Source organism: Danio rerio, chromosome 2 (genome assembly GCF_052040795.2).
Source record: "Danio rerio strain M-AB ecotype USA chromosome 2, GRCz13ab, whole genome shotgun sequence".
NCBI lineage: Eukaryota > Metazoa > Chordata > Actinopteri > Cypriniformes > Danionidae > Danio > Danio rerio.
Window position 1 is genome coordinate 24,397,220 of NC_141022.1, and position 22,905 is coordinate 24,420,124.

The following is a 22,905-nucleotide window of genomic DNA, read 5'->3' on the forward strand; positions in this document are numbered from 1 at the left end:
ACGGGCCTGCGATAATGCATGAAACCCCAAAGAAAACCCACACATGGGGAAAACATGCAAACTTCACACAGACACGTCAACTGATCCAGCCTGGACTTGAACCAGCCACTTTCTTGCTGTACGGCAGTACTACTCAGCCACCGTATCGCCCACCTCCCACTGCTTTATATCATTTTATGTTTGTGCTACAAAATAAGCTATTAATAAATGCAAAATGATCAAAATGTAAATACAAATTGAACAAATAATAAGATAAATGAAATTATTTAACACCCAAAGATGTTATTTGTTTACCTGTCTGTTAATATGAACATTGAAAACTGTTGAATGTGTGTTTAAAAACCATTAAACATTAACTTTACATTTTAGGGAGATTTCAAAAAAGTCTGGGACTCTTTATATTAAATGGAAAAAACATAAACACCAAAACAGATATGACACGGTTGAATTAATGTTATTTTTTTTACGCCGAATAGTAACTTGTATTATCATACAGACAGTAACAATCATACAAGTTAATGCGTCCTTAAAATATCAGCACCGTATATCATAATGAAATACAATAATTCAACCACACAGACAAATGAAAACCAGTGTAATATTTGGCGTTAACATTACTTATATACTTTTTGAGCCTTTTCGCCATCCTTACCCACGTTCCCGGAAGTGAGCGCGCGCTCGTGTGCCTGGGCGCTGTTGCTGTTATAAGCGTTTATTTACAGTAGTCAGTCAGTTCGCTTTCGTTTACTTTTCGTTTAATTACATTTTACCGTTACAGATTAAATACAACTTTCTTACAGCACCGCGATGTATCAGGTCGTCCCAGGGCAGTTTGACGACGCCGATGAAAGGTAACGTAACGTATAAAACTTGATCAGTTTAAATAACAGAGACATATAGTCGGTCGTATTTATTACAGGTTCATAATATAGTACAGTATTTTACTTATTATGTTTATGTATTTCCTCCTATATAGCGTTCATGGGTTGTGCTGTAATTCACTGAAGGATATTGTTTTATTTTTTACGTACTTGCATTTTAATGTGACCTGTTATATATATATATATATATATATATATATATATATATATATATATATATATATATATATATATATATATATATATAATAATTACATAATGACTTGTTTTACAATAATTCACAGAAGATTCTTCTAAATGACATTCATAATGACAAATTTATAACCAACGAAATAATAAAACAATCATCAAGATTAATTAAGTGTATACAGTGTATCCCGAAAATATTAAGAATTTGTCATTTTATATCTTTATAACTTTGCTGCTGTCACTTAAACCACGTTTTACTGTCTGTTTTAATCATTTCAAATACAAATTTGTATTGTTATCAAATATTACAAGTACAATCTATGCAATTGTCAATTGTTCTGTAATTAATCTGTTTAATGTTTAAGTATACAATGTCAGTTTTGTAAATGTTATTTATCGCTGATAATTGAATGTTAATTTAAAATACCAAAATAAGGAGTATACTTTGTGAGCCTTTGACACAGATTTGATTTTTCTGAGGGCAATATGGAATTGACAGGACTTTGCTGATGTGACTGTTTACTTTAGGAATAAAGATGAATGTTTTAGTCACAAATGTTAAATGTGTGGTATTTCACAGCGAGTCAGTAATCAGCCCTGAAAAGCCCTCTCTGGAGAACCGACTCGATGAAGTTACTTTACAGTCGGTTGAAAATAACAAGCAAAAAGAAAATGAGGAAGACTATGATGAAGACGAGGAGGATGATGACGATGATGATGATGAATGGGACTGGAATGAGTCAGCTGGAGGAGACTTTACTAAGCGCTACACTGCAATGAGGACTGGGTGTAACCCACAGGTATTCATTATGGAAGAACATACTATACAAATAAAGGTTTCATAAGAGATTGTTGCACTGATGCCATAGATCAGAGGTGCCCAAACCTTTTCTTATAAAGGGCCAAAATCAAACTTAATTGAGGCTGGTGGGCCAAAGGTAAAAAATAGTTGCCTTGGTAATTACTTAATTTAGTTATATAATATTTAAAAATTACTAGAAAGCATTGCTTTATATTAATTAACACAGCATCATTTGTTTATAGTTAATAATGAACTTATTACAGTACAAACAATCTCATTTAGAACAGAATGGAGTTGTTTTGCCTTGATTTGCTCACCGATGTCTTCTGCATAGTCCTCTATGCATCGAGAGACATTATTTACTGTGCATTTTAGAAAATCAGATTAATTTACAACATTTAAAGGGTCACGAAACACCAAAACACATTTTTTGAGCTGTTGACAGTCATATATGTGTCCCACACTGCTAAAAACACTATTAGGACACCTATATTTCACTAAAAAGTGTAAATTGGTTGTTTTTGCGTTATTTCAAGCAAATTCGTACTTCCTGTTTGAAACGAATTTTTGAAGCTGCGTCACGGCCATGACATAATAGCGTGTATTCCAGCGTGCAGACTGGGCGTCTGTGCCAGAGTGTGCCTTATTACGTCTTACAGTGTGATGCATTAATGCATGAGTAAGGGTTGGTTCAAACCAATCAGCGCGCTCTATTGTGCAACTTCATTAATATTCATTAGTGTCACCGTCTTTACACCACAGAGACGCCACGTTGTGTTGGCAAAACAAGCGTGAAGTGTTGCTTTTACAGTTTGCTGCCATTAAGTTTCGTTTTCATTTTCTCTCTGTGAGACCTCATCTGGATCACGTGTGGATTAACAGTGTACGCGACGCTCGACAACAATAATTTACGTGTCTAAGGAGGATTATTGTTTACCTGAGAGCTGTTCTCATCTGCAAACGCTGAAATCCGGATTCCGGATGTAGTCTTCTCTTCATAAAGACGCGGCTCTAGTTGCTGGTGATTGTCCTGTCTCTACAGATTTGGTAAGTGAGCGACCAGTGCTCTTTGTATATTCAGTTTGTTCGTATCAAATAAGTTAACTATTGCATTGAGTGCAAACATGTTAGCACCGCATTTAGTGACCGGAATAACACACGCGGCTTTCGGACGCTACCTGCCGTGTGCATCTAAGTTTCCGGGAAATGCGGAGTTTTTTTTCTCTCATTCGCCGTGCGGTATCAAACATTGCATGAAAAATACACGCATAGAGCAGATCTTCGAATCAAATATCTCATTTGTCGCGAGGGGCATGAATGAATTCCCTGAATGAAAGAGCCAAACTGCAGTTAAAGTCCAACATTTAATAATTTGGCAAATAATTCGACTACAGATGTGCATGTAGGTTAAACACCATCCCTTTCTCCTGTGTATTTTGACTGAAACTCGCGCGTGCCCAAATAGACACTCCCACACCCTCCCACTTTAGTTTCTCCGACACTCCCCCCTAAACAGAGCTGGACACCCCCACTTTTCTGACTTTTTCCAAAGAAGAGGTGTGAAAACACCCTGCTGAAACGAGGGGGTTTCATGGCCCTTTAAATGAAACATTTTATTTCAGTTTGCTTTTTTTTGTAGCTCAGCAATAAAACAAACAAACAAAAACAAGTTTACATCAAATTAGAAATGACATTTTCTTTAAAAGGCGTTTTCCCCAACCCTCTCCATCCTTCTCACTCTGTTCTTAGATGGGATGGTGGGCCAAATCAGAGATTACAATGGGCCAGCTTTGGCCCACGGCCCTACTTTGGGCATCACTGCCATAGAAGAAACATTTTGGTTCCTCAAAGAAACTTTCAGTCAATGGTTATTTTAAAAAAAAGCTATTAATTTCCTAGAGTGTAGAAAATCTGAAGAACCTTTTTTTTTTTTTTTTTGAAATAGGAAGTTTCCATATGGAACCATTGAAGTCAATGAATGACATGACTAACAAATAGCAACAAATCTGATGTTTTTAGCAATTGGTTAATATTAAACTACAGTATGTTAAGTTATTTGCAAGTTTTTTTTCTTCTTTTTCTTTCCATCAGGCTAATCGTCAAAACTCTAATAATAAGTCCATAAAAATGTCTACTCCGTCAGACAAGGTCCTGAGGAAATTTGAAAACAAAATAAATCTTGGTAAGCTTGTTAATATTTTAACTACCAATTAAATGAAACAAATTAAATAATCTAATAAAATTATATGGAGAGAAAAATATTGACTTTTCCCGGTCTAACTGAAGTGTCTTGTGTTTCGCAGATAAACTGAGCTATGCAGATTCTGTAATCAATAAAGTCACTGTTATGCAAAAGCAGAGGGAAGCAGACACGTATGTAATCATCAAACTCAATCTCAAATTCATTGTTTTTTTTCAGTAATACTATGAGCTTCTGTAACCTTTATCAGTCTTTTAAATTTGCCTATATTTTAGATATTTTAGCTTAAACATATTTTACCGCAGTTATTTTAAATGATTTATATTTTAGTATCATTTTTCATTGTAGGTTAATGTTAACTAATGCAGCTCACAAATGAAATCTTATTGTAAATTGTCAGCTTTTTCATTTAGAAATAATAGCATTTCTGATTATAAGATTTACATTCAGGTTTAAGTTTCCAAATGTTTAAAAGTGCAAGCGTTTTTTGCAGGTTTCGAGTTAAGGATAAATCAGACAGAGCTACCGTTGAGCAGGTTGGTTTGTTCAAGCTCAGTTTGTGATGATTTCAGTTGAGCTCCAGTGTTATAACAGATAAACCATTCTTTAATGTAACTGCACAGGTTTTGGACCCCCGGACACGTATGATTCTGTTCAAAATGCTTAGCAGAGGCGTCTTTTCACAGATCAATGGCTGTATCAGCACTGGCAAAGAGGCAAGTCTGCTTGTCTGTTGTAATGTTCAAATTTCTTTATTTTTTGTGCAATTGGGTCATTTTACTTAGAACTAATGTAAAAGAAAATACTTTTTTGTGCTATAGGCAAATGTCTACCATGCAACCACTGCTAAAGGAGAAAGCAGAGCCATCAAAATATACAAAACCTCAATTCTACTATTTAAAGACCGAGATAAATACGTCAGCGGGGAATTTAGGTCAGATGGATCTTTCTTCAGTCAGTTTGTCCTAAATAGCCTTTCTTGTAAGATTTTTAACAGTTAATTTCTGTGTTTGAATATAATTTTAGGTTCCGCCATGGGTATTGCAAAGGGAATCCTAGAAAAATGGTGCGCACTTGGGCTGAGAAGGAAATGAGAAACTTGATCAGGTGAGGATTTAGGCTTAACTTAAACCTGGTATTAAGATGTATTTTCACAGGTGGACAACGCTAAACTCAGTTGTGAACAGAATCTGAGACCTTGACCTTGCAAAAAATGCATTACAAATCAGATTGCTTTCACAGTTTAAAGGCCAATTCACACTGACCAATTCACAAGGCCAATTCACACTTTGTTTGTTGGCATTTGTCATTTGCCATTAAATGCTCATGGGGATTTTACCAAGTGATGTACCCAGGACAACAACTGTTTTAGCCAGTCAAAGATTGCGATGTCATCCCAGTTACAGCTGCTTTTTCAAAGACACCTTTTTAATATACAGGGTGATTCAAAAAGAATACCAAAACTTTCCGGTTGATGTTACTTGAGTTTCTGGAGGGGGTCATATTGAACATCTATGAACTTGTTTTCTACTGAAAAAAACTTGTAAGTTCTCTTCACATTGATTATTTACCCAAGGTTCCATCATGTTTTTTTTTTTTATTAAATACAGACTTTTAAAGTTGTGGTATTCTTTTTGAATCACCCTGTACACTAGTCTGCTGTGGCTTTAATATTGTGATGGCAATTAAACTACTATTTGCTTTATTTCTTACTTAAATTGTAGTCTAGTTCACCCAGAAATGTAAATTCTGTCATCATTTAATCACCCTTCACTTGTCACAAATCTGCTTGCTCATATGCAACATGGTTTTGTTCATTCAATAGTACTTATATGATGAAATAAGAGGAAGGTTCTGGATCAAATTTAGACACATTTTTTGACAATAAAACCAGGTGGAAACCATCATGTTTTGTCTGAACACGCATGTTAATACCAGGTGGAAACAGGGTGTATAATCTCATTTCTTTTGTGATGTTGATTTTTAATATCTAATTCTGATTCTTCATCTCAAGACTACAGACTGCTCAGATTCCAAGTCCAGAGCCCATCATGTTGCGGAGCCACGTCCTCGTCATGAGCTTCATTGGTCGAGATGATACGTATGTGCACATTTACTCTCACTATTCCCAACAGAGCTGTGGCAAAAAATGGTTCAAGAAATCGATTATTCTTCAATTTTAAGATTTTCCAAAAATTCTTTCCTGAATCGATTTTGAGCTTAGTTTTTAACAGCAGATGGCACTCCAGGCTAGTGTTCAACTCTATAGTCACACACTCATGAGGAGTGCTTGTGTGATATGTGTAAGGAATTGGGCATTTAATTGTTTTCCACAGCTTTCATTTTCTAAAGAATAAAAAAACACCATTACTTTTAAGCGACTGATAGTTATGAGTTTTTAAAATATTCTTCCATATGATAGTAGAGACTTGTAAGTGATTGTATCAATATGTTCCTCAGGCCTGCCCCTCTTCTGAAAAACGCTGTCCTGTCTGAATCCAAAGCTCGTGAACTCTACCTGCAGATCATCCAGAACATGAGAATAATGTACAGTGAAGCTCGTCTGGTCCATGCTGACCTCAGCGAATACAATATGCTGTAAGTTAGTATTATGCTAATAGTGCAAGTTTTTTTTGTGTAGGAGGTGTAGGAAGTGAATCTGTTTTGCACTCATACTTGTTGAAAGGGAAACAGAAACATTTGTGACTTGTGTAAGAATATTTTGACTATAAAAATATTTTAATATAATGTATATTTTAAAATGATATTAGATAATTTTTTTAAGAGATTTTTTTATTTAGGAAATATTTTAAGGGAAATTTTTAAAGGGGACCCATTGTGCAAAAATCCCTTTTATAAGGGTTTGAAAACAGTTGTGTGACAACAATATGTAAATATAGTTTCTATTGGTAAACCTTTATTGATGCTATTTCTCATAATCACATTTCATTGGAACAGTCTCCAGAAACTTGGACATGGACATTTTCATTGTACATGTCATTAAAGGGGCAAAGCCCTGCCCATTAGTGCTGATCTCTCACGTATTTGCATAGGACGGTGGTCTTGTTTTTTAATCTACCACTATGCTGGCCCACAGGCATTTGTAGCCCCACCCTCCTTTGAGAAGCGTGCTGGGAGCACAATCTCAATTGAATTTAAAGCAACAGTCAATAAAACAACACAATTGGGGTCACAGCCTAGAAGGGTCAGTTTTAAAGAGTTATTAAACATTAATTGTGGGTTATGTTGGCTGAAACTTCACATATACACTCTAGGGACACCACAGACTTATTTTAGATCTTGTAAAAAGGGGCATAATAGGTCCCCATTAAAAGGGGTTTTACTATATTTATCTTTGATCAAATTGAAAGCACTTGTATGGCTTTTTATCAGAGTTGTTGTTATCTCGATGTTTTTCTTATATAATGCATGCTAGCTAAGAAACAGTTATAAAGGTAAATCATAAACGGAATATTTATTAGCAGTGTTGCAAGGTATATATTCAGTGCTACTGATATGGCATTAAAACAAATACGTATACAAAGCGCACCTTTTGGAATGGACAGCTATTTTAGTGGACAATAATTCAATTTATTGAAACTGCTGCACACTACTGTACGTGAAAGTAAAGCATAACGAGTGCACTTTTATGTTTGATGATCATTTGCACATCATTGCTGTGTTCTGATAAACAGGTATCATAACGGAGAGGCCTATATTATTGACGTATCTCAGTCCGTTGAGCACGATCACCCTCATGCTTTGGAGTTTCTTCGGAAAGATTGCAGCAATGTTAATGGTAAACATGTATAGCCTTGAAGAGATTCAGTTTCTTAATATTAATGCAAATAAATAGCCTTTTATTCTTTTTTTTTCTCCCTTAAGACTTTTTTCAAAGACACAATGTGGCTGTAATGACTGTACGTGAGCTGTTTGAGTTTGTCACAGATCCCTCCATCACAACTGACAACATTAACCAGTACCTGGACAAGGTCAGCGAGTGACACTTTTAACATTTAATCCTAAAAGGGATAGTTCTCTGAAAAATGACAATTCTGTCATCATTTCTAAACCTTGACTTGTTCAAAACCTACGAGTTTCTTTCCTCTGTTGAACACAAAAGAAGGTATTTTGGAAAATAGCACACATTGACTTTCACTGATTTTTATTTTTTTTTCTTCTATGGAAATTGATGGGTCCCAACATTCTTCAAAATATCTTATTTTTTGTTCAACAGAAGAAGGAAAGGTAAAAAACCATCATGAGTAATTTTCAGTTTTGGGTGAACTTTCCCTTTAATTACAGCATGTTTACTTGTGTGCATCAGCTATTCAGATGCTGATTTTGTGTTTGTGGTTTATCTGCAGGCGATGGAGATTGCGTCTGAAAGAACTGCAGAGGAAAGATCCGATCAGGATAAAGTTGATGAAGAGGTAATTACTTTTACCCATTCTTAACGTTTGTCTATGTCCTTGTATCTAAAGTTCTTGCAGCCATGTAACAAAACGCAAATCTAGAAAAGCTAATAATATGTACATACTTATCATTACTGCAGCTAATATTCCAGAGGGACTCATAAAACTAAATGACCTAATGTCATGCAAGCAAAACAAATTGTGCACGCATTGGGATTGGGGCTGAAGGAAAGAGGCATGGAATGAATTATTTAGTGGATTTCACACATGGTGCTGGTATGTCTTTAAATGGACTGGCTCCGAACTGATGATTAGAATAAATTGTGTTCATAATGAATGCCACTTTAAATGTAACAGAAATATTATACTTTATTTTTGATTCTGAAAACCATTAAGTGTAGTTTCACAAACTAATTTCGAGAGGAGCACATGATATGATTGATCGCAGCTGGTCTCTCATCTTTAATCATTAGTAAGCCAATTGGATCATTCCAAACTCACTATAAATAGCCCGACTAACATTTTTTTTAAAGAGTCGCCCACATCCACCTCATCTTCCCCTTTCCTCCTTTACCAGGGGAAGCTCTCGAGAACTACCTGATCTCGTACCCCCTCACATGCTCATTGCCCAATTGTCTCCGAGCTCAGGGTTCTCTCCCAGGACCGCATGCCAAACCTGCTATTATTATTAAGCAATATCTAAGTGTGAACTCTTGAAAAAAACATTTCTTTAGATTTAGCCTGTTTTATATAACTTTTAATGTAATTATACAATTTGAAATTTGTTGATAACACTTGGAAAAGCTACAGAACTATATGTAGAAATGATGACTTGGCCACTAAATGAAAGTACCCAAGCTAACTTTATAATATTAATCATAATGATGATGATAATAACAAAAGCACATAACATTATCTTAAGTTGCAAGCTTTTTAAAGAAAATCAAAATTAAAAAATGAATTAATAACAAAAAAGAATAAATATAATAACACTATCAATTTACCCTTGTGTGTGTTGGGGATGTTTTCATTTACTCTAGGGGGTTATTTTGAGTCTTAATTTGCCCACAATGTTCTGTGTTCCTGCAAAGTGGATGATTTTTGATGACAAATCTTATTTTGACACATATTTTGGGAAAATGCTTTAAAGGTTTTACACAACTCAACAATATGCTCTGGGCAACAGCTGCAGTGCAAAAAGTGCGTGCATATAAGAAAAACCTTTGCATACTTAACTTTGCAGCTTTGATCTCAGAACACAGTAAACATAGTAAGTGTATTCATGCATGCACATTATTATTTGTTGTTGTACTCCATAGAACAGCATATAAAAAGCCAGAAACTTTTTTTGCACAGGCCTATCTAAAGGGTTAATGGTGCCACTTGATGATCAACAGTAAAAATGACACAATTTACCTCTTCCCAATAGAGAAAACCACTAACAATTAAGAATGCATGTTTACATGCTGTCATGCCTTTGCAATAAAAAATGTTGTCAATAGGACAAAAACAGCCATGAACATAACGAAAGGGAGCTACCTTTGAACAATACACGAGGGTTAAAAATAACACTGATTACAATCGTGCTAGTATTGTAATATATTTATGTAAAACCAATTTTTGTATATATAAAAAATAATACTACAAGTTGATAAAGTAAATAATACAAGTTTAAAAAAAGTAAAGTCATGGAAACTAAATGGTCCTGCAACCATATCTAACAATTCACACGTTTGATTTGTCCCAAAACAGGTGTTTAAGAAAGCCTACATTCCCCGGACGCTAAATGAAGTCACTCATTATGAGAGAGACGTGGACACAATGATGAAGAAAAAGGAGGACACGTCTTCTGAAGACACAAACACTGACAATGTACATCTCAACAGCCCATACAAACAGACAAACTAACTAACTAACAATGTGTGAATTAATAAAAGTGGTTAAAATGATTCCCTTTTCATTACAGATCTTATATCAAACAGTAACTGGCCTCAGGAAGGACCTTTCTGGAGTGCAAACGGTAAGGAAAATCTAGTTTCTAAAAAAGACCATTTGGTGTACTAATGATTCAGCGTTAGCTTTAAGACGCCTTATGTGGCCAAGCTTTGTTTTTGCTTTTAAGGCACCCAGTAAGTCTTTACAGAAGTCCCTTTGGAGTTTTTATGCCTACGTGCCATGTGGGAGGATTAAGACGCAGAATAAAAACAACAGCTGTTGCCAAACTTGAGCATCATGACCATAAGTAATCAGATGTTGTCTGTTTATCTGACAGGTTCCTTCAATACTGGAAGACTCCACAAAAGACGAGAGTTCAGGCTCTGAGGAAGAGGAGGATGAAGACGACGAGGAGAAATCCGGAGAGGAGACTGAAGCGCAACCAGACAGAAAGGTAGAGAAAATGTCTGCGCTGGTGAGTTGTGTGTGCTGGTTATGAGATTAAGTTTGTATTTCTTTGTTTTTCAGGAACAAAAGAAGTTGGTTAAAGAAGCTCAGAGGGAGAAAAGAAAAAATAAAGTGCCCAAGCATGTCAAAAAGCGGAAGGAGAAGGTTGCAAAAACGAAGAAGGGGAGATGAAGATGCTTCAGTTTATGCTGTAGGTGATGGCAGCTTAGAATACTCAGAACTTTTGCTGCAATTGTAAATGTGTGAAGGTTTATGAAATGTTTATTAGGAAGTATTATTTTTAATAAACATACACATTTCTCTGATTGTAGGACTTGAATTGGACTTGAAATGTCATGCTTTAATGTAGAAGGAAAATTCAGGGGTTTTTTTGCACAACATTTAATATGCAGAATATATTACACAGATAATGATGTTTTATAGAGCAACATGCTGTTAAAAATAATGCTATTTGTCCAAATTTAATCCTCTTTACATTCCTTTACATTTTGTATGTGACACATTTATCAAGTAAAAACAATATTGGTACAAAACTTGTCATTACATTACATACTACCATTTAAAAGTTTGGGGACTGTACGATTTATTTGTGTGTGTGTGTGTGTGTGTGTGTGTGTGTGTGTGTGTGTGTGTGTGTGTGTGTGTGTGTGTGTGTGTGTGTGTGTGTGTGTGTGTGTGTGTGTGTGTGTGTGTGTGTGTGTGTGTGTGTGTGTGTGTGTGTGTGTATATATATATGTGTATATAGCTCCTATATATATATTTTTATTATTATTATTTTTTTATTTTTATTTTATTTTTTTTGGATGAAGTCTCTCAGAAACACAGCAAAAAATATTATGAAATACTGTTACAATTTTACAGTAAATAAATTTTTACAATTATTTTCCAGGAAACGTTTCATATTAATGTCATTCTTAAGCAGAATTTTACCTCAGAGTCAGAAGTTGTCTTAAAACAAGTCTATAAAGTCTGTCAAAATTGAAGTGAAATTGTTGTGAATTGTTCAGGTGTTGAATTGGTTTTCATACAATTTGTTATATTAAGTAACATTATAATATATATTTAAATCTTTATAAGCTTCCCATTAAAAACAACTAGCTAGCTACAATGGCTGCTTGAGGGATGTAGCTTTAGACTGTTGTATAGTTTGTCAAGATTACTCATGTTCTTTTTGGTGTAATCTATTCATAAACACGGACATGTGCAAAAACTGCACACCAGTGTGTCCACATCCATATTAAGGCTGTCAAAGTTGAAGTCAAATAATTCAAAAAATATTTTTTTCGAATTTTTCAGATGTTGAACAAGATTTTTTGCAATTTGTTGCATTAAGAACATTAAGTAAAATATAATTATACATTAAAATAAAAATGGGTTTATGGTTTTAAAAATGCCCCTAAAATCACCCTTAATGGAAGAGGTTGATTTCTGATCCATTATAAACTTTTTTTTGTTGTTGTTGTTGAAACAGTGATTATTCTTTTTGTTTCTATTGTACTTTCAGGATTACTCGATGACTTAAGTTTAAAAGAACCACATGTATTCAAAACATCTTATTTAACAAAGCAGTTCTTATTTAATCAAGATATTTAATTGTTTAAAAAACAAATCTTTCAGACCCCACACTTTCAAAAGGTAATGTACATTCACTTCAAATGCAGAGTAACAAAATGAAAAAAATATAACATTATAAACACAATTAGCACTATTAAAATATAGTTGTACCTGTGACCATTTGATGCCTATGAACAATTCCGATTCAGATGTGCTGTAGGAACTCTAGCGAATGCCCTCAACATAGTTGGCAGGCAGCATTCCTGATCTGCCCGTCCGCTGTACTGTACCATACATCCAACCTTCATCGATCGGCTGCACGTTCTGAATGATGTCCCCGTCCCGAAATGACACCTCATCATAGTCCTGCGCCATGTAGTCATACAGAGCCCTGTACACAGTCTGCAGACCAGGTGCATGCATTAATAGTTATTTACACTTCTGAATGCATTGTTAAAGGTCACACACCCTTACAATGTGTTTTTCTGCATTAAGTTCTATAATTGGGTACCAGTTGTACGAAGGGGATCTTGCAATAAATTACTGCCTCTTAATTTGCATGTTTCCACCCCAGTGCCGCTGCTTCATCAGTGAGGTTATAATCTGCTACTTAGGGCTGCACGATTAATCAAAGTTGATTGTTTGTGCATTTTTTTTAGTAAAGCCGGTTTTGTAATTAGCAGGAAATCATCTCCAGCAAGTTTTTACTAGCAGCATTTACTACTAACATCAGACAAGTTTACTGACAAGTGTGTGTGTGTGTGTATATATATATATATATATATATATATATATATATACTGTATATATATATATATATATACTGTATATATATATATATACTGTATATATATATATATATATATATACTGTATATATATATATATATATATATATATATATATATATATATATATATATATATATACTGTATATATGTATGTGTATATATATATATATATATATATATATATATATATATATATATATATATAGAATAGCTGGTAAGGGCTTCACCCTCTTCTGAAAAGCAACAGCTAATTTGCATATAAAGTGATGCAAAAAAAATTTTGATCACACCCAAATGTGTAAATTTGACAAGTTTTAATAAATGATCTGTGCTATACTTTTGAGCTGAAAATCTCTAGTAGACTTCAGAGTTTTAATTAACATCTTATGATAAGGGTGTCATATTCATTTACTCATTCATTTACCTTTGGCTTAGTCCCTGATTTATCGGGTCGCCACAGCGGAACTAACCACCAACTACTCTGGCATATGTTTTATGCAGCAGATACACTTCCAGCTGCAACCCAGTACTGGGAAACACCCATACACACTCTCATTTACACAACCTCTCATGGACTACGGCCGATTTAGTTTATTTAATTTACACACAGCGCATGTCTTTGGACTGTGGGGGAAACCAGAGCACCTGAAGGAAACCCATTCAAACATGGGGAGAACATGCAAACCTCACACAGAAATGCCAAATGGCCCAGCTGGGAAACAGCGAACTTCTTGCTGTCAGATGATCATTGAGCCAACAAGATGTAATTTATCACTAATCTGTCATTTAAAAGAAACGTGAGGAATGGACTCACCATGCTCATCTGCTGGGACCTCAGCTGCATTGACCTTAGTGAATGCATACTGGTCTGATGCATATAGCTGTGGCCATGGCTGTGACTGCTGGGATAGTATGCACCAGGAAGAACAGGTGCTAAAAAAGAATAGTATAGTGTGCTGTTTTAGTTGCTGTTTATCCTTGGTGCCTGCGTTTCAAATTATGATTTGCACTTCTGATTTGGGGAACTTCCATTGAAACAGATCAATTTAAATAATAAGAATGTGCTACAGATAATACATATACATATTGAAAACTGAGTGAGAGATACGTTTGACTTTGTGCTTTATTTTTATCCATTGTGAAAACGTGACAGTATTATCACAATCATAACTGTTACATATTACCTACATTACAAAACAATAGTATTCAAAGACTCGTTTTGGGTTTGTTTATGGTCTGCTGAAATAATTTGTTCATTTTAATAAGCGTTAATTTGATCTAATTACCTTTTTGTTAACAGCTTAACAGAGTTATCCCTAATTCATTGTTCTGAATGACTTTGAGATGATGAGCTTTAGAAGTTTTAGCATTCCATCGCAAACAGTATGTGTGAAACGTTTGTGTTTTTTTTTTTTAATAAAAAGTGTTAAAATGTAAACAACTTAAAAAAACATTCCATAATGTAAATAAGTTGACATTTAATAAGATTATGTCAATAGCTCAATTTTGACAAAAATGTCAGATAGAACCTGATAATTCTAAGGTGACGATGTGTGAGTAGAGAACTTACCCACGATAACACCAGGTCTTCGATCCATCTCCATAATGTACTGATGTACAGCCTTGTGTGTGCTGTTAGCCACAGTTTCATTGTTCGGCGTCACCTGAGATCGCACCGCGTACGTCCCACGCATTCCCTGAGTGACCCCTTGCAGACCTGACACCTCAAAGTCCTTATGATATTTCGCCTGTAAAAAGAAGAGAGACGCCATACATTTCGTGCACATATTAGTATGATTTCTGAAGGATTAATGCTGTTGAAATTGAATACATTTCAGTTTATGTTACAGTATTCACATGTAATATTTAACAATATTAGTCTTTCTACTCTTGGGAAGACCATCAAATATGATTGTCATTGTTCTTGGAAGAATATTGTTTTACAATATTATTTTGAAAATATGAAGTGTGTATGACATTACTCGCTTTTCTAGTATTGTATTGTGATAAATCAAGTTGTTTATTATTCATTAATGTAATTTATGTATCAGTTTTTATCTTAATATTTATTATTTTACATTTTTATATATTTATATTATGTTTATTTGCATAATTTTTATGCTTTTTCTCCAGACTTTCCTCAGATCCCTAAAACTTGTGGCCCTCTGTGGGTCCCTGCTCCAGTTTGAACACCTAAAAATCACTAAGCTAACTAATTAAACATAAATAAATAAGTAATTAAATGTTCATTTTATCCCCCCACCCCCACCCCCCAACACTTCCATTTGGCTACATCTTTTTTTTTCTGAATTATTAAGCATACATTACTGATCTGATCCTGGGCCTTCCTCAGTCTCTGTAGCTCAGGAGTATCCAGGACAAATTTGAGGCCCCGACCCTTGCTCTGTTCAAAATCCTTCCTGTATTTCACCTGAAAAAAAAGAAAAACATTTCATCACTTGGCTGATATGGTTTTTCAGCTTAAAGTATCACGATGAAATTATGTTTATTTTAAGATATCTATTTTTTATGTGGATTGCAGCCTTGGTGAGCATAAAGCAGTCTTAAAGAAACACTAAATATGAGAAGTAGTTCCTGCAATAGGTACAATGTTGTGTAGTCAAGTGCGCAAAACATTTTCGAAGCATGCTGACCGATCCTTAAGAAAAATAGTTTTTTTTGTCATCATGCCAGGATTAGGTCGGCTTCAGAATGGACTTGGCAGCATCTTTTGTGATGCCAGGTGGAGACACCGAGGGGATCAGCCAGTGCACCACAGAGCCGACAGCTGCCTTGCTTTTCTCCATGCTGACCTCAAAGTATCACACCCAGTCCCTCTCTGGCAAACAAAACACTCGCTCGGACAAAAACAAGAGCAATTGTCTCACGATTTTCCCCTTGTAATGTCTATACCAGCAACAAATAACATTTCCACCCGGGATATGCCAACTTCAAATTTTAAAGATTGTCCTCAAAATATTCCTTCATCATGTGGTTGCAATGTGTGTGAAGAAGTGATCTTACCTGACTTTGGAGCTCACTTTGCTGTCTCAGTCGAAGGTTTTCAGGAGTGTCTGCCACTATAGTAAAGGTCTGTTTTGGGTAGTGCCTTTATGGAGAAAGGAGATGAGACATAAAACACAAGGTTTTTGCAGCAAAGAACCAATTTTAGTTTCTTACAGAACCTTTGTAAACCTAGCATAAAAATTTATTTGACATTTATATGATCTAAAATTATCATTTACACAATGTTTTGCAGCATGAAAATGTTCCATTGTTATAAAAGGCTGTATGTGGAACCATCAATGTCAATAATTATAGTGTATTCAAGTGAAAATAAAAAACATTGCAGGTTATAGGTAGGCTAAAACAGTGTCAACAATTTCCATTAGACAGAATATTCCAACAAATATAATTAATAAACTACAATGTTTGTCAACATACGCGTTGCAGTAGGGCTTCTTCTCATATCCCTTGTAGTTGTTCATGTTGAGAGTCATTTTACACACCTCACAATGGAAGCATCCTTTGTGCCAATACTGTAAAACAGTGAAAGCTTAATCCAACGAGTTATCATATATGATAGGGATAGATGTTTATAAAATATTGGGATACACAGCACTTAATATGTTTTTAAGAAAAGAGAACGTACCTTATCCAGGCAGTTCACTTTCTCTGTTGCGTAGACGATTTTTCCACAGCGCGCGCAATGAGGGTTCATTTTGAAGCCGTTGCGACGGTCTGGGAAAATAGCATAACTTCTCCGAAAACTCCGATAATCCAGAAGCTGTTGCTTAATTTCAAAGGTATGTCAGATTTGTTGCAGCATGTGGCGAGTTTATGTCGCAGAGCTTTAAATTCGCGCGTGTTTATCAGCGTGCGGCTGCTCTCGCAGTGAGGAAACTGGAGCAAAGATGCGTGAGATTTGAACAAACATCTCCCACTGAGACTGTTGGAGGAGCCTTCAAACAATGACCACGGGGAACTGGCGGTCCTGTAGACGCTGTGTGAGTCAAAATGAGTCACATTAATTATTATTAATACAAAAAAAAAAAAAAAACGTGTGATAGTGCCACGTTTAATTTTGTAATTATGTATTTTAAAGCCTGATAAAATGCTTTAGTTGATCTTTGTTAATGAGTTTTGGTCATCAAAACTTTTCTGCTGACACGTGAATATTGCAGCTAGATGATTCTTCATTTACGTAATATTGAGTACCTGTCAGGAGTCATTGAGAATAATGGCATCCTAATATGAAGGTAATTCAGTTGCGAAACTCGAGAGCTTGCAAATGTAAATGTGAGCACTTGTAATAATAATATTTGTATGTGTAGGTTGAAATGTACACTTACAGCTCTGATGTAAACAGCTGAAATCCTCGATTTGCACACACACACAACAATCCACACACTTGTGTTTTAAATTCGAAGTTGCAGATTAATAGTTGTGTATTTGTAAAATGTCATTCACAAATACAAAGTGACAGACACACGTGTGCGCGGCAAATTTGACTGCATCTTCGCTCTACAACCACAGGTCGGCACTCACAACCTCTCAGATTCGTCAGTACAACTACAAATCTCCCGCGCTCTGACTTTTGCTACACATCTCCCGCGATCTCTGTAGCAGAACTCATCTGTGCACTCGCAGATGCAGAGGCGTGAGCAGCGCAGGGCGGGGTAGGGGCGGGGCTGGTGTAAAGCTGTTTCATTGGCTGAAGCCTGACCAATGAACAATGCCAGCAGCCAACAGGACTGAGGTGCAAAATAATCATTTGCCACGATTATTTTATTATTTAGGGTTTATTTAAACTCTTTTCTGAAGAGATTCTTGTTAAAAATAATAAATTCTGTGGAAATGTACATACCAGTAAAAGAGCAGCAAAGCCAGTTTATTGGCTAGAGCCAGCCAATGAGATGGGGCGTTTCTGTTTGTCAGCACACAGGGCAGCTCACGTTGTTGGAGGTGTTGGCGCAGCCATTTTCGTGTATGGTAACCGGTATATAATCTTAATTACACGGAGGTAAAATAACTCACGTCTCTCCTCGGTTTTCTGCTGAACCGGAATACATTTATTTGCATATGTCCAAATATGGGAAGCAGGTAACACATGACATGACAGTCTGAGGGCACATCCAATAGTAACGCTAACACCCCCACTTGCACTCATACTGTACAGTATACAAACTGTATATGGTAACACAAATGTTCGATTTACATACCAAACAAAAAACCTTTGAATTTTTCCAGCTTAAACTTTGTCACTGGTTTAGTCATGACATCGGCTACCATGTCTTCTGTGGGACAGTACTCAACAGTCACTTTTCCATCGCTCAGTGCCGATCGAATGAAATGATACCGTACATCCACATGTTTGCATCTTTGACGGCACACTGGATTCTTTGATAGTGCAATGGCACCTTGATTGTCCTCAAAAATCTGTACAGGCATATACATGCAGTCATTTTCCATACTGTCCAATAACTGTACAAGGTACATGCTTTCTTGTGTGGTTACAGTCAGTGCCATATACTCTGCCTCGCATGTCGATAGAGCTACTGTGGACTGTTTCTTTGACTTCCAAGAGATCAAAGGACCATTTGCAGAAAGGCTGAAACAATACCCTGTTGTGCTTCTTCTGTCATTTAGATCTGAGGCAAAATCAGCATCACAATATGCCACAAGTTTAAGTTTTTCATCACTTTTCTTGTAATATAGCTCCTGATCAATTGTACCCCTCAAGTACCTCATAACATGTTTAACCGTAGACCAGAGCTGTTCGTTTGGTTTGGACAAATACTGTGATAGTTTACTAAGAACCCAACTTAGATCAGGTCTAGTACATGTCATTAGGTAGATCAAACTACCTACTGCCTCACGATACCTTTTAGGATCAATAGGATCACTATCACTGTCGTAATCCAATTTCAGCTCACATGGTGTTGATCTGGGTTTACAGTCTAACATATTGAATCTCTCCAGTATTCGCAATATGTATCTTTTCTGGTTTACCCTTACAGTTCCCTTACTTTGATCGAAATCAATTCCCAGAAAATGTTTGAGCTTTCCCAGATCTTTCATTTTGAATTTTGATGTCAGCATTTCTTTCACATCCTTCAGTAAACTGTTGTCACTAGCAGCTATGATGAGATCATCTACCCAGATTATTATGATCACCCTGTCTTTACCACTTCGCTTACTGTACACACAGTAATCAGCCAGATTCTGTATGAAATCATTTTCAGTGAGATACACATGTAACATTTTGTTCCAATTTCGTCCTGATTGTTTTAAACCATACAGTGATTTGTTCAATTTACAGACTAGTTTATCACCTCTGTTTGATTTGACTTCAAATCCTTTCGGCTGCTCCATGTAAATCTCACAATCTATTGGAGCGTGTAAGTAAGCCGTTTTCACATCCATTTGGTGAAGTTCAAGATCATATTGTGCTGCCATTTGCATTAAGGCTCGAATTGATGTGATATTTGCTGTTGGTGAGAAAGTCTCTATGTAATCTACACCCATCACTTGACTATAGCCCTTAGCAACATATCTGGCCTTGTATGTCTCTGTCTCATCTATATTACTCTTAATAGAGTAGACCCATCTACCCCCCACTGCATGTTTACCTTCTGGTAGTGTAGTTAGGGTAAATGTATTGTTTTCTTGTAGTGAGCTAATTTCATCTTCCATGGCCTTAACCCACATCTTAGACTCATTGGAATTCATAGCTTCCTCAAAAGTCTGTGGTAAATCGCACATTCTGTAACAGTAATCAACATTAGTAAGAATCTGATCATCACTCTCCACATCAGATACATAATCTGTCAAATACTGTGGGGCTCTCCTATTTCTCTTAGGATAACGTGCGCATTGTTCACCACTCTCAGTTTGAGCACTACTCTGACTCTCTGTCTCAGTTGTCTTTTCTGGCGTCTCATTAGTAATGTTATGTGTTGACTGGGGAGATACATATCTCTCTCTATGAGAATCATCATCTGACATTGTGATTTCTGTCTGTGTCTGATGATCAGCCACACATCTTGTTATGAATTTCACAAGTCTGTGCTTCAGAACTTTTCCTGTGTCTGGATAATAAATCAAATATGCAGGGCTGTTTTTATCATATCCTACAAAAATCCCTTTTTCACATCTAGCATCCAGCTTCTTTTTGTCGTGTTTGTATGCGTAGCATACTGAACCAAATATTCTCATTTTAGAGAGATCAGGCTCCTTCCCAGTCAATGCATAGTATGGGGTTTGGTGTATACGGCTATTGTAGCACCTGTTGCGAATTACTGCAGCAGTCATTACCGCGTAGGTCCACAACATCTTGGGCAGGCCGCTCTCTAAGATCATGCATCTTGCCATCTCAAAAAGTGTTCGCCAATTTCTCTCGGCAGTCCCATTTTGATGGGGCGAATATGGCGCTGAAGTCTCATGGCGTATACCATTCTTACTTAAAAGAGACTGAAACTCTTTTGCTGTGAACTCTGTTCCATTATCTGACCTAACACACTTTATGCGCCCATAAGGTGCTGTGTCAGCAATGAACTTTTCAGTTGCTCTTGCAGTGTCACTTTTAGCTTTTAAAAAGTAAACAAATACTGCACCAGAGTAATCATCAGTGAATGCTAAAGCATACTTGAAGCCGTCTTTAGCTTCTGGGTCAATTGGACCAGCTAGATCTGTGTGCACTAGTTCGAGTGCAGCTTTAGCTCTTGTATCAGGCTCCCTGTTTCGGCTCTGTACAAATTTACCCTGTGTACAAATCTCACAATTTAAATTAGATTTATCAATCTTCCCTGTTATTTTCATCCCCTTCACTACATTTTGCAATTTGGAAATGTCTTCATAATTGCAGTGCCCAAGAATTTCGTGCCAGGTTTGGATATCATAACATGAGTTACAACTATCAGTATCACCATCTCCATTAGCAGTGTTCAGATAATACAGTCTATTGTACTCATGTATGCTAAATTTTGTACCGTCCTTATGAGTCAGTTTGTCTTGTCCTTGTTGAAAGCTGATTGAAGCTCCGTTTGTTGTTGCTGCTTTAACAGAAAAAATGTTTTGTGGATACGATGGTATATACAAGGCGTTCTTTAGTATCGTTTTCACTTTATGTCCCGCGCTGTCAATCAAGTGCACCTCTGCGTCACCTCTTCTCTGCGCAACTCCACTCGCCTTTGTTCCGTCCGCCAACTCAATGTAGTGTTTCTCCGGTTGGAATTTGTCATCAAACTGTTTGAATTTCTTAAGATCAGTAATGATATGCGAGGTCGCGCCAGTGTCGACCATCAGCCCTTTTCGCTGTATTTCGTATGATCTGTAGTCACTGGCTTTGAAGATAAATGTGTGTTCCTCATCATCGTTCTTGTCGCTAGCCAGTTTAATATCATCTCTCCTTTTTCGTCTACAGTTCTCGTCTTTGTGTGTTGAGCTTTTGCAGTAATTACACCACTGTCGTTTGCAGTTTAAGGCTGGGCATGTACGCATTTTGTGCCCTTTCTGTTGGCAGTTGTAACACGTAATGTCCGAGTATGCGAGCCCTTCTCTCCCCTTGCGTCCCGAGGGGGAGGCATTTGCTTTCATCACGTTATCTTCACTGGCGACACTGTGGAAGTTTTCAGTACTCTCAAAATTTCTCAGCTTCGTTTTAAACTCAGCAAACGTTATTTCTGTATCACTCTGTGTGATATGTATTGCAAACGGTTTAAACGAGTCCGGCAAACCTTTCAAAATCATCGCAATTAGAAGTCCATCACTAAGGGTTTCTTCTGCATTTCTTAGTGCTGTGATTGCGGTTTCAGCTCTTATAATATAGTCTGTGACACTCTCACTTGGTTTCTTTTGTAAAGAAGTTAACTCGGTATACAGAGAAATGATTCGCGGCTTCCCTTTGCCAGCATAGTAGGCCCGTAAAATCCGCAGAGCTTTCCTACCGTCATCCGCGGCATCTCTCATGACAAGTGACAAACTTTTGTCATCCAGGTACTGAATTAATTCTGCATACGCTTCTTCATTTTTATCAGGTCCTTCATCATCATCAGCATGTGCGGAGGCCTCTGATAGCACCGTCTCTTTCAATCCTAGCAACCGCATGTGTCCTAAAAACTTTGTTTCCCAAAGTTCATAGTTTTTCTCATCTCCGTCGAAACACAATCTATTCCATCGGTTACTCACATCTCTTCTGGGCCCATAACCTGTTGGCGCAGCCATTTTCGTGTATGGTAACCGGTATATAATCTTAATTACACGGAGGTAAAATAACTCACGTCTCTCCTCGGTTTTCTGCTGAACCGGAATACATTTATTTGCATATGTCCAAATATGGGAAGCAGGTAACACATGACATGACAGTCTGAGGGCACATCCAATAGTAACGCTAACAGGAGGCCTCGAGCAATCAGAGGGTAAGTTATGATTTTTAATAATTATCTATATGTTCAATACTGTTAGCTAAGCTAAGGACTGTGCTGGGTGCTTCTCTTGTTTGTTTTTTATATAAGAAACAGTTATGAGTTATCTAGGAGCTGCTTTCAATCATGTTATATGGTTCTAAAGATACGATTCAACCCACATGAAATAAGAAGTTGTAATAGTATTTATAGTAAATAATAGTACGTTTTTGAACCATACTAACTATAGTAAACTGTATTATACAG

The 22,905-nt window shown here is 36.4% G+C and overlaps 2 protein-coding genes across 4 annotated transcripts; one reads left to right on the forward strand and one right to left on the reverse strand.

The window, feature by feature from the left end:
- Positions 1-644: 644 nt before the first annotated feature.
- riok1 (RIO kinase 1 (yeast)) lies at positions 645-11,195 on the forward strand. 2 transcript variants are annotated; one of them, XM_087239147.1, is made up of 17 exons: positions 645-851; positions 1,651-1,870; positions 3,964-4,054; positions 4,176-4,245; positions 4,566-4,608; positions 4,696-4,788; positions 4,894-5,006; positions 5,099-5,251; positions 6,021-6,173; positions 6,533-6,670; positions 7,768-7,871; positions 7,958-8,064; positions 8,440-8,505; positions 10,240-10,359; positions 10,454-10,507; positions 10,760-10,876; positions 10,951-11,195. In XM_087239147.1, the coding sequence occupies exons 9-17, from the start codon at positions 6,124-6,126 to the stop codon at positions 11,059-11,061; spliced, it is 867 nt and encodes a 288-aa protein (XP_087095273.1). In that variant the 5' UTR covers positions 645-851; positions 1,651-1,870; positions 3,964-4,054; positions 4,176-4,245; positions 4,566-4,608; positions 4,696-4,788; positions 4,894-5,006; positions 5,099-5,251; positions 6,021-6,123; the 3' UTR covers positions 11,062-11,195.
- Positions 11,196-11,252: 57 nt separating this feature from the next.
- Positions 11,253-17,130, reverse strand: nebl (nebulette). Of its 2 annotated transcripts, XM_087239386.1 has the most exons (8): positions 16,887-17,130; positions 16,679-16,773; positions 16,259-16,343; positions 15,558-15,665; positions 14,805-14,982; positions 14,049-14,167; positions 11,680-12,846; positions 11,253-11,479 (listed from the first exon to the last, which is right to left on the reverse strand). In XM_087239386.1, exons 1-7 carry the CDS (start codon positions 16,953-16,955, stop codon positions 12,670-12,672), a joined length of 831 nt encoding a protein of 276 aa, XP_087095512.1. In that variant the 5' UTR covers positions 16,956-17,130; the 3' UTR covers positions 11,253-11,479; positions 11,680-12,669.
- Between the last annotated feature and the right edge of the window lie 5,775 nt (positions 17,131-22,905).

Excerpts from the sequence above, each read along its gene's own strand:
- nebl (XM_087239386.1), bottom strand. The coding sequence starts at position 16,955 with ATGAACCCTCATTGCGCGCGCTGTGGAAAAATCGTCTACGCAACAGAG. Across the intron at positions 16,344-16,678 it reads AAGAAGCCCTACTGCAACGC|GCACTACCCAAAACAGACCT; the intron begins GTATGTTGACAA and ends TTCTCCATAAAG. Across the intron at positions 14,983-15,557 it reads CCCAGGATCAGATCAGTAAT|GCGAAATATCATAAGGACTT; the intron begins GTATGCTTAATA and ends TTCTTTTTACAG.
- riok1 (XM_087239147.1), top strand. The coding sequence starts at position 6,124 with ATGTTGCGGAGCCACGTCCTCGTCATGAGCTTCATTGGTCGAGATGAT. Across the intron at positions 10,360-10,453 it reads AAGACACAAACACTGACAAT|ATCTTATATCAAACAGTAAC; the intron begins GTACATCTCAAC and ends TTTTCATTACAG. Across the intron at positions 10,508-10,759 it reads ACCTTTCTGGAGTGCAAACG|GTTCCTTCAATACTGGAAGA; the intron begins GTAAGGAAAATC and ends TTTATCTGACAG.